Source organism: Triticum aestivum, chromosome 2A (genome assembly GCF_018294505.1).
Source record: "Triticum aestivum cultivar Chinese Spring chromosome 2A, IWGSC CS RefSeq v2.1, whole genome shotgun sequence".
NCBI lineage: Eukaryota > Viridiplantae > Streptophyta > Magnoliopsida > Poales > Poaceae > Triticum > Triticum aestivum.
In genome coordinates this window covers 48,772,621-48,783,686 of record NC_057797.1, presented here as the reverse complement: position 1 = coordinate 48,783,686, position 11,066 = coordinate 48,772,621, and the positions used below count along the sequence as shown (strand labels likewise).

General features: G+C 41.1%; 1 protein-coding gene across 4 annotated transcripts; it reads left to right on the top strand.

The window, feature by feature from the left end:
- Nucleotides 1–3,199: 3,199 nt before the first annotated feature.
- On the top strand, nucleotides 3,200–10,767 carry LOC123187382 (nuclear pore complex protein NUP214). Of its 4 annotated transcripts, XM_044599232.1 has the most exons (14): nucleotides 3,202–3,493; nucleotides 3,586–3,803; nucleotides 4,173–4,332; nucleotides 4,899–5,045; nucleotides 5,727–5,851; nucleotides 6,815–6,924; nucleotides 7,201–7,343; nucleotides 7,422–7,584; nucleotides 7,706–7,892; nucleotides 8,354–8,593; nucleotides 8,671–8,799; nucleotides 9,050–9,195; nucleotides 9,493–9,952; nucleotides 10,042–10,767. In XM_044599232.1, the coding sequence occupies exons 1-14, from the start codon at nucleotides 3,283–3,285 to the stop codon at nucleotides 10,630–10,632; spliced, it is 3,030 nt and encodes a 1,009-aa protein (XP_044455167.1). In that variant the 5' UTR covers nucleotides 3,202–3,282; the 3' UTR covers nucleotides 10,633–10,767. The 4 variants fall into 4 exon arrangements, with proteins under 4 accessions (XP_044455169.1, XP_044455168.1, XP_044455171.1 ...); XM_044599234.1 differs by lacking the exon at nucleotides 9,493–9,952 and having other exon boundaries at nucleotides 3,200–3,493; nucleotides 10,042–10,338; XM_044599233.1 differs by lacking the exon at nucleotides 10,042–10,767 and having other exon boundaries at nucleotides 3,200–3,493; nucleotides 9,540–9,904.
- The last annotated feature ends 299 nt before the right edge of the window (nucleotides 10,768–11,066 follow it).

The window sequence follows — 11,066 nt, the reverse complement described above, 5'->3', positions numbered from 1 at the left end:
CAAAAAGAAAAACAGAGCAAAAATCAATAAATCAAAAAGAAACAGAAAAGGGCCAAAATCCAGATTGTTACATGGCCTTTCACCATTTCTTAAATTCCAGGAGATCCGTAACTTCGATTGGGCTAAAATTTTGACACGATTTTTATCCAGATATTTGCTTTCTTACGCCAGAAGAAGAGCACCAACCGCCTTACGGCGCGCCCTACCCCCTGGGGCGCGCCCTTCGTCCTTGTGGGCCCCTCGGGCATCGTCTCGCGTTGATTGTTTTTTCCCAAAAATCACATATATTCCAAAAATAATCTCCGTAAGTTTTTATCCCGTTTGGTCTCCGTCTGATATGGATTTTCTGCGAAACATAAAACATGCAATTAACAGGAACTGACACTAGGCACTGGATCAATATGTTAGTCCCAAAAAATAGTATAAAAAGTTGTCAAAAGTATGTAAAAGTTGTAGAATATTGGCATAGAATAATCCTACTTGGGGTTCCTCCCCACATATATATAGGTGGGAGGGGAGGAGAGACAGCCAAGGGGCGCCCCAAGTAGGCCGAATCCTACTTGGGGTTCCTCCCCGATTCGCCCCCCTTACCATATTTCATCAGAGAGAAAAGGGAAGGGGAAGAGAGAAAGGAAAGGGGGGGGGGGCGAACCCCCTTTATTCCTTCTCCAATTTGGCCTCCTGCCTAAGGGGCGGCGCGCCGCCCCTTGTGGGCTGGTGTGCTCCCCTCTTATGGCCCATATGGTCCATATCTTCCCCCCGGGGGTTTCGGTAACCCCCCGGTACTTCGATAAATACCCGATACATTCTAAAACACTTCCGGTGCCCGAATACTATCATCCTATATATCAATCTGTACATCTCGAACATTTCGAGACTCCTCTTCGTGTTCGTGATCTCATCCGGGACTCCGAACAACATTCGGTCACCAAATCACATAACTCATATAATACTAAATCGTCATCGAACGTTAAGCGTGCGGACCCTACGGGTTCGAGAACTATGTAGACATGACCGAGACACTTCTCCAATCAATAACCAATAGCGGAACCTGGATGCTCATATTGGCTCCTACATATTCTACGAAGATCTTTGTCGGTCGAACCGTTATGACAACATACGTTATTCCCTTTGTCCATCAGTATGTTACTTGCCCGAGATTCGATCGTCGGTATCTTTATACCTAGTTCAATCTCGTTACCGGCAAGTCTCTTTACTCGTTCCATAATACATCATCCCGTGACTAACTCATTAGTCATTTGCTTGCAAGGCTTATTATGATGTGTATTACCGAGAGGGCCCAGAGATACCTCTCCAATACTCGGAGTGACAAATCCTAATCTCGATTCATGCCAACCCAACAAATCACTTTCGGAGATACCTGTAGAGCATCTTTATAATCACCCAGTTACGTTGTGACATTTGATAGCACACAAGATATTCCTCTGGTATCCGGGAGTTGCATGATCTCATAGTCAAAGGAATATGTATTTGATATATATGAAAGCAGTAGCAATAAACTGAACGATCATTATGCTAAGCTAACAGATGGGTCTTGTCCATCACATCATTCTCCTAATGATGTGATCCCGTTATCAAATGACAACTCATGTCCATGGTTAGGGAACCTTAACCATCTTTGATCAACGAGCTAGTCAAGTAGAGGCTCACTAGGGACACGGTATTTGTTTATGTATTCATACATGTATTTAAGTTTCCGATCAATACAATTCTAGCATGAATAATAAACCTTTATCATGAATAAGGAAATATAAAATAACAACTTTATTATTGCCTCTAGGGCATATTTCCTTCAGAAGCATCTATCAATGTGCACACGAAAATAGTTAGTAACAAACTTTTGGGAAGCCAAAATTTTGATGCAAGACATTGATCATTGTTATTTACCACTCCGTTCTCGATGTAACGTGTGCGATGACCGTTATCGAATGCCGGGTCAAGCATAGTGTAATTAGTGCCGACCGCCAGACCAAAGCGGGGCCTCCTGAAACAACAACATTTAGTTATCAACATATAATCATCATATCCTATTCAACCGTTCAACTAACATCAATCATATTATATTCAAACTAGGTTCACCTTCAAACTAGGTTCTTCTTCAAACTAGTTAACAAATCATATTCAACCACATCACCATGATGATATACTTAATGCATAAACATAAGCATTATAAGCATAAGCATACACATAAAAAATATAACATCCACATGATTAATTCATTCATATAAATCTCTTCAACAACATCCGCTATACATCATGCATCACATCATATCAACATGCATCATAGCAAAACAAACATATGAGTTAATCATCCAACATGCATCATACCATCTTTTTTTTCAAAAACAAAAAACATGAACTAGGGTTCATCTTAAGCATATTTCATCAAACAGCATCCACTATACATCATGCATCATATCAAAACAAATTCCTCCAACATGCATCATAGCAAAACAAATTCCTCCAAAAAAATGAACTAGGGTTCATCTTCACACTACCATCTGAACTAGTGATTAGAGTTCATATCCAACACAATAGAGCATCTAGAATCAACCTAAAACAATCCTATGGTACAAAAAAAAATTCTAGTTCAAAAATAGGGGTGATTTGTATCAAATAATGCGATGAATGGGAAGCTATTTGACTAAAACTAATTGAAAGGATTGGAGGAGCTTACTTTTCTTATTTCTGAGCCATCTCGATCCGCAAGACGGTGAAAAAACGAAGAAGATCCGAGGAGGGGAGTGGAGGAGATGAGAGAGGGGGCGAGAGAGAAGAACAAACAGTTCTTCGGGCGGCTGGGTGGGGGTGAGGCGGCCAACCCGTAGCTTAAGTGGCCAGACCCTACCGTTGGGGTCCCTGGCGGTAGGGTAAGAAAAGCTACCGCTAGGACCTGTGGCGGTAGGGTGGGACAGAGGGGAACAACGGCCATTTAGGATGCTGATGTGGATTAGTTTCTTACCGCCAAAGGTTGTGGAAACAGCCTACCGCCGAGCCCCCTACCAGTAGAAAAAGGGGTTAGATTTCAAAAAAAAGTCCGAATCAAGATCAGATCGAAACTTGACCAAAAGGTCAAAACACGAATTTTTGCCAAACGGGACACAGCGACAAACAAACGTGATCGAAACTGTTGTGCACGAATCTTGATCGTGGGCCGGACAACTTAGATGTGAGGCGCAGCGCAAAATCGTCCGCCCGCCGCGTGATGCCCCCCCTCCTCCTAACTTCCCGAACCCTAGGCCCCGGCCGCCACCGCCGGCCATGGCGGCGCCCCGCGAGCTGGACCTCTCCGACGAGGTCGAGGGCCAGAGGGACGGCACCGCCGACTTCGTCTTCTGCCTCGTCGGCGACCCCATCCCCGTCCTGCCCCCCGCCTCCGCCCCGCTCCCCCTCTTCGACCTCCAGTCCCCTCCCGCGCGCCCGCTCGCTGTCTCGGACGGCCACGCCGCCGTCTTCCTCGCTCACCCCGACGGTAAGCTGCCCCGAATCACCGACCAAGCCAAGCGTCCGCCTCTGCATTCCTGTCGACCTCACCGCCTAGGGTTTCCCGCTCTCTGTTTCCAGGGTTTATCGCCGCGAGGACGAATGCGTTGATCGAGGCCAGCAAGGAGGCCAGGGAGAAGGGCAAGGCGAGCACCCGCTGCGCCCAGGACTGCTGCGTCATCGACGTGCCCCTCCCCGGCGTCACTCTCCTAGCGCTCTCCGGCGACCAGTCCGTGCTAGCTGCCTGCACGGGCAGCGAGATCCAGTTCTTCTCGGCTACCTCCTTGCTCACTGATAAGGTTGGACCATCTTTTCCAGTTCCCCACAAAATCGTGTGAACAATGCAATGTCAGCCCAGGGCAGCGTAACAGGACAATACCACAATAGAACATTAGAATGGGATTATCTGTTCTGTTGCAGTGCATTTTTTCACAGCATGTTCCGAGTTAGATATTTGTGTAAGAACAAGCTGGTAGTAATGACTAATGAGCTAATGGCGTTGACGGTGTTTATCAGTTTTTTAATGCTTTGGCGATTCCTGGTTGAGTGCTTGTTGATCCCGGTGCTGGATATGGTCTGGGTTGCTGTATAATAAATCGTAGTTTTACTGTTTTCAACAGTAGCTGCCTTTTCCATGAGTACCGTTGTCTAATAATTTTGCTCTACAGGATATCAAGCCGTCATCATCATGTAGCATGGGACGATTTGGCACTGTCAAAGATTTCAAATGGCTAGATAATGCCTATATTGTACTCTCGAATGGTGGATTGCTATCTCATGGGAGTTTGGGGCAAGGCCTGAAGGATATAATGGAAAATGTTGATGCTGGTTTGTCTCTTTTCCTACCCTTTTCCTGGGTTAACATTCTTCGACTTATGTAACTTCTACCATATGACCAGAAATCATGCTCTAGGATACCTGTCAGTTGGTTTGTTAGAAAAGCAAGTGGTTAGCTTTTAATAATCCACTGATTTTGACATATGAGTACTTATATCATAGAGCATGTCAATTGTTCGACTGCTACATTATTGAGGATCAATACAACAAGAAATTAATGTAATAGTGCTATAATATGTACCACTCCTGTTGGGTACCCCCCCCCCCCCCCAACCCCCAAAAAATAAAATAAAGGTATTATTCTTTGTAACGCTTAGGCTTTACAAAATCAACCTGATTAGTATTGGTAGAGGGCTGCATGACAGTAATGCTGGTACAAAATGTAGTATGTGTCTTGGGTGCAGCGCAGCATCCATCTTCAGGCACCGGCTCACTTTGGGGCTGATATGTGTTGTCCTTCAGAACTTGCTAAGACATTTCTTTTTGTGTTGTAATTGAAGTTACTCATCATTGTCTTGGTTGTGCTGAAGTTTGCCATCTTTCTGAAATATATGTAGTTGACTGTTCCAAGGACGGGAACCATATTGCTGTGGCAAGAAAGAATTCACTCAGGATATTATCGCCAGATTTGAAGGAAACATGTTGCATGGCCCTCTTGTTTCAGTTGTGGCCTGATAGTGATTCAGAGGGCACTGACATCAAAGGTAATGAGTCCCCTTTTTGGTTTTTGGTATACGTCTTAGGTATATATTGAATTGTTGGGTTGCTCCAATTTTCTTGCTGTTATTTTCTGTATACACAGTCACCCCTTCCCCAGTTCTGTAAGGATATGCAGTTATGCCTGATGACCTCGTGGCTGATCCCGGCACTAACATAATGCAGTTTCATAAATATGATTATGTTGCTACCCTGAGAGTTGACTCACGATAATGTTCTTTTCCTTGTAAATTGATTTTTAATCTGTAGTAGATCGTGCTAGTAAGCATGGTTATTTTTAGGTGCAAAATGAGCGAGCAACACACAGCTCACAAATACGATCACATTGCAGGATGAACAACATGGTGTAAAAAATGTTTGTGAAGTGCACCACAGGCTAAAATTTGTATCATAGCCATCTTCTGAAATTATATATCGAAGAACCATCAAAAAGATGCAAAGTTCCGTAGGAAATTTTGAGATGATATTAGGAAACAATATAGTGAAGTTTGGTTTATTCATCCCATGACCTTTGTGGTGCACACTCTACTTCTCCAATTATTAGATTCATCGATTTAGTATTATTTACTCTTGTCCTTGCAGATACACCACTCAATACATCAAATCATGTTTAGTAGTAGATGTTACCATGATTCTTTGTTGATGTTATATTTTCAAAATTTCATCAGTGGATTCCATCGGGTGGGTTCGCGATGATAGCATTGTTGTCGGTTGTGTTCGATTGAATGAAGAAAGCAATGAAGAGGGTTATCTGGTACAAGTTATAAGAAGCGGAGGAGATACATTTTTTGAGGTGAATTGTTCTTCTAGTTCTGGCTGCTTCTCCTCTTTTGATTCACATTTTGTTGTATGGTGTTTCTTTGGTGAATGTGTCATTTGCTAAATGTTCTTTCTGGGAACATTCTTCGGTAAAGCTACCTCAATTTGGCAGATATGTATTTTAAAACATATTTATGCACACAAGACTAAGTGTGGTCAATAGTTGTATGTGTTTAAGAAATGTAAATCAAATACTTATGGTATTATCCTTCAAAACACAATTTATATGACAGAAAAGTGATCCCATTAGATTCACATTCGAAAGTGCTAGTAACGATTGAAATTTTCTATGACAGTAACCACATATTATTAGAGTAATAATCTATGACAGTAACCCATTAGCTTAATGAATCAGATGTATCTCCATTATCTGAATGATAGTCTTGATTTTCATTTTATTGTTGGTTGTCTGTGTGAGAAATGGTGTTTTCACTCTGCACATGTTGGCAAATTATGCTGAAATCTAGGAATGAAAGCTCCCTTTGGGCCATACTGTGCCCGCTGCCAAAGAGGCTTGTGGTAATAATATCAATATTGTCACTGACTTGTAGATTGTTCTTCATGAAGACTAATCTTTTGAAGTGGCAGTTGTCACTTGTAACTCCTTGGGAGCAGAGTCCATTAGTAAGCTACTTGCACATATATGTATCCAAAATTGCTGAACTGATATTTGGTTATAAATTTATCCTGAAAAGATGTAGGAATACCACATGTATGCTAAAATCAAGATGTATTGGGCTATTGCCTATTAGGTTCTGTAATGGATATGATCACGTATATTTAACTTACGAAGGAAAACTCAGCTATATGCGATGACCCTTTGTATTGTATAACAAAACATATTTACTAAGATATTCTAGTTTGTGCCCCCTTTGACTTCTGAATTTCTGTACTGACTGGCTGAAGTTAATGTTGTTGCTTTCTTAATGCCTTATAGAGCTCAAGCAAGCCAGTTGTTTTTAGCTATGATGTTTTCAGAGGTATAATGAATGATATTTTACCATCTGGAGTTGGACCAAATCTGCTATTGGGCTATCTGCATCGCTGGTATGCAAAACCGGACTCAACATTCTTTATTCAATAATACTTCTATAATCTAGCTATTGTTTATTTCATGTACTTTGTGTGCATGGTGGTGTTGGAAAAAATTGTTTTCCCCATAAATACTGTAAGGGAAGTCTCTATGTCGGGAATAATTATTTAACAGAGTGCACCATATTACCATACAGATAGATAAAATATTTGAAAAGGGTATTTGCAAGATGGATTCTGTCATTATCTTGTTACTGTTGTCATGTCTGATATATTTGTGTAATTTGACAGGGATTTCCTGGTTGTTACAAATAAAAAAAGCACTGATGATCACATTTCTCTTTTGAAATGGCCATCTAGAACTGATGAGGAAAGAACTGTGGTATACCTCAAAATGGTGGAGGATAACTATAGCCCTAGGATTGATCTGCAAGGTTTGACATAACTCAGAAAACCACAATAAAATACCCTATTCATTGTTTTGAAAATAATATACTCCTTTTGGCTTTCAGAAAATGGTGATGGCAATGTTTTATTGGGGTTTGGTGTGGAGAATGTTTCGTTATTTGAGAAGATCACAGTACTGGTTGGACCTGAACAGAAGGAGGTTGCCCCTCAACATCTCCTACTTTGTTTGGCTAGTGAAGGGAAACTAATGATTTATTATCTTGCCAGGTAGTTTTTTTGTTGAAACTTGGGAGTGCCATAGTTAGATGAAAAGACTGTTTACTTTTGTACTGCATTTCCTATATACTGACATTTTGTTTTTCCTTGTTTTGACACTGTTCTAATTTAGGATTTCTGACCCTTCTGATTTACCTCAAAAAAGTCTGTCTACCATTGAGAATACTAATGTGAATAAACAAATTTCTCCTGCAACTGCGTCTGATAAGCATCTGACTGCAAGTGTTATTTCAACTTCACACGACGGCAAGAGTCTGCTCGCAGGACATGGTACGATGGCCACACACGACGGCAGCAAGGTGAGTCTTCACCTTGTTTCATTTCAACTTTTGAGCTCCAAAATTTTGGGGATACAATTTCTAGAGTTTTTGTATTTGGGCCTTCACACGGAAACCCATTGGAGGCGGTGCTCCTTCCGTGTCCCTGTGCCTGTGCCGCTGCTGAACCTAGAAGTGCAAAAGCAGCTACATCTCTTGGCGGGTGGAGGAGCACGCTCGCCCCGACCATCAGGGTTTTAAAAAGAACCACCTGCTAGCTACCGGCCCTTTGAGGCTTTGGGTCGACCCTGAAGCAGCTGCAGTATGACGAATTAATTAGTTCTTTACCTGTATATAATGTCTATTACAGGAGCATGCAGTGGATCAGTCATAGTCCTTGAATAGCTAACTACTGTAATTATATTGTTGCATTGTCTCATCAGTCTCATTGCTTGCTTTTGAACATTTTTTTTGACTGACAACGTCTATCTTTTTTGCTGTAGGCGAAGAAAGAGAAGGACCCAGGTGAATCGTGTAGAAGATTGTTCAGTGCTGTATGCGAGAAACTCAGAGATGAGCGCGAAAAATACAAAGCTAAGCCTGAAAAATATAAAGATGAGCTCACTACAGATTCTGAAGACTGGACTCTTATATCTATAATTGAAAAGAGGCTGAATGCTCCTACTGATTGTGCTGAACCACCAGCAGAGTACTACAGGGAATTGACTGAAGAACTGCAGACGGTACGAGATGCAGTCTTTTCTGTTATGTTGTTGGTTACATTGCAAATGGATTGAATCACTGATGTTTCTTGATGTAGGTAACCAAAAGAATCATTGCACGGAAACATGCATTCGAGAGAGATGATCTCGTGAAGACGCTGCGAAGGTTGATACGTGAAATCTCTCAGATTGACTCAGCTGACTCATTTGTCGACACAAAAAGTAAGGTAATGCGAGTTTTTTGAAGTATAATTATGGATTTTGTTAGCATACTGCTATAGATGTTTATTTTATGATTGCAAATTGCAATATATTTGCTCCATCCTATTATATATATACAAGTATGTGCTGTACTGTTCCCTGTCTATCCAGTACTGGATCGTTATTACTAAGTGCGTATGATCCAATGTCTAGATGTATTTGTGAATATTCATGTTTAGATATGTGGGGCTACACTTATTTTTATTTCTCATGCAGACCGAAGCTGTGCAAGCATGCAGCTGGCTTGACAACAGGCTGAAAGAGCAGGGGTCAATCTCAATATATGAAGTTCCTCCTTCCCTAACATGTAAAGATATACAAAACTGGATTGACAAGCTAAAACAAGTGACAGAACCCAAAAGGTAATTCTGGGACACATCCTCGAGTTTAATTTCTCCTTCCATTACGTAACACTATAAAGGTATCTTTTTTTCATTAGAACGAAACCTAGGACTTTTTCGTTGATATACCCTTCTACCTATATTTCTTTCCATGCCTTGATGGAGTGATGCAGTAGTCACATCTTTTAAATTAAAAATGCGTTTATTTTCCATTTGTAATGTATAACTAAGATGCTTTATTCAAATAATCATTTCTATGCATTTGCATTGCCATCCTTATTGTTTGCATTGCCAAAAGTTAAATTATGATGATTGCAGACCGGAGATAACTGAGACTAGCAAAGTCCATATGGCTTTCCTCACAGGATTGATCGTTGGCAAGAATTTTCTTCAGCCTATGATCAGCCAGAGCCTCACAAAAAGTGGTCTTGAACTTCCAATCATCAGTAGAAGAAGTGTGCAGCAGGCACATGGTACTGGTTTGGGTCAGGTGATGTCATTAGCACATGAAACTTCATCTGGCCCTGTTGCTGGGAGTTCAATTGAGGATTATGTGACCAGCATACCTATCCCATCAACACCAATTTATACTGGCGAGACCCTTTTCGAAATTTTTTCTATTGAGACCAACTTAAGCTTGATAAGTACCATTGTACTTTATGACGATCAGGGTGGTACTCTAGTATACGAGTCAAATGAAGGAAATAAGGAAAAGTTTATTCGTCGGCGCTCTAAGTGGCTGTCAAAGCATACCGGAAAAATCGCAGCTGATTTCACCGTATGATATTTATTCATAAATTAATCATGTTTTTCTTTTAGCTATTTTGGTGTATTCTTTGCTCATTTGTTTACAATATATACATGCAGGATTCTCTTATTCTGAGAGGACCGAATCGTCCTATGACTGCTGGTGCAGGTTGTTGGATTTTTGAGATCAATGTGCCTATTGAGTCATCTTTGGGGTTGGAAGATTCTGAATTCTCTGATGCAATATTTGAGACAACCCTCTGTTTGGATGACGATTATATGGATAGTCCACGTTGCAGCTTAATGTCCATAAGAGGTGGCTTCATAAACCTCTCCTCCATTACATTCACCAATGCTCTTAGATGTACAGTTAGGTTAGGTTTTGATGGTCCCTTGAATGAGGAGCAGTTTAACCTCCGAGGTATGCTTACGCTATACGTTGAAGGGTATGACACTAAGTTCACAATCTTGAAAAGTCGAGTCCTTCTATATCCTGTCGGTCAGAAAAAATTTGAAGTCCCTTTACTTAGACATGTTTTGGGTCTTCCCGTCGGATGTCGTATACATGTCAAAGGCAACTTGAAGCTTGGAGGACACAGGTTGCATGTAGATCAGTACCTTCTACTTGATAGGAAAATAGTAGAGGTTGAATGGCCTGTTGTTCCATCGATTAAGGCTTGCATATGTATTGAAGTAAGTGAGTTTCCGTAGTAGCAATCAGTGTCTTGATGTGTAATATCAACATGGCTCCCTATTGGCATGTGTAATATCAGCATGAATATTCTTGCCTGAATCTCTGAAGACTTCTGTGTCTTGATGTGTAATATCAGCATTCTTGCAGTAATATATCTCTGAAGTCTGTGTCTGGATGTGTAATATCAGCAGCATGTGAAGTCTGTGTCTGGATGTGTAATATCAACATGAACATTCTTGCCTGAATCTTTCCAGTATTGTGTTTTTGGATAACTTGAAATGAGTTGTTATTAGCTGCTCTGTTTATCGTGGACATTTTGGTTCAAGTATTGTAAGTTCAGGTAATGCAATCACAGACCCCATATGTACATTCTACAGGCCTTTTTGCAGAAATGCGGGACTGATTGCGATTGCAATCACAGGTGATATCAGCATTAAGTGGCTTTGTTTTT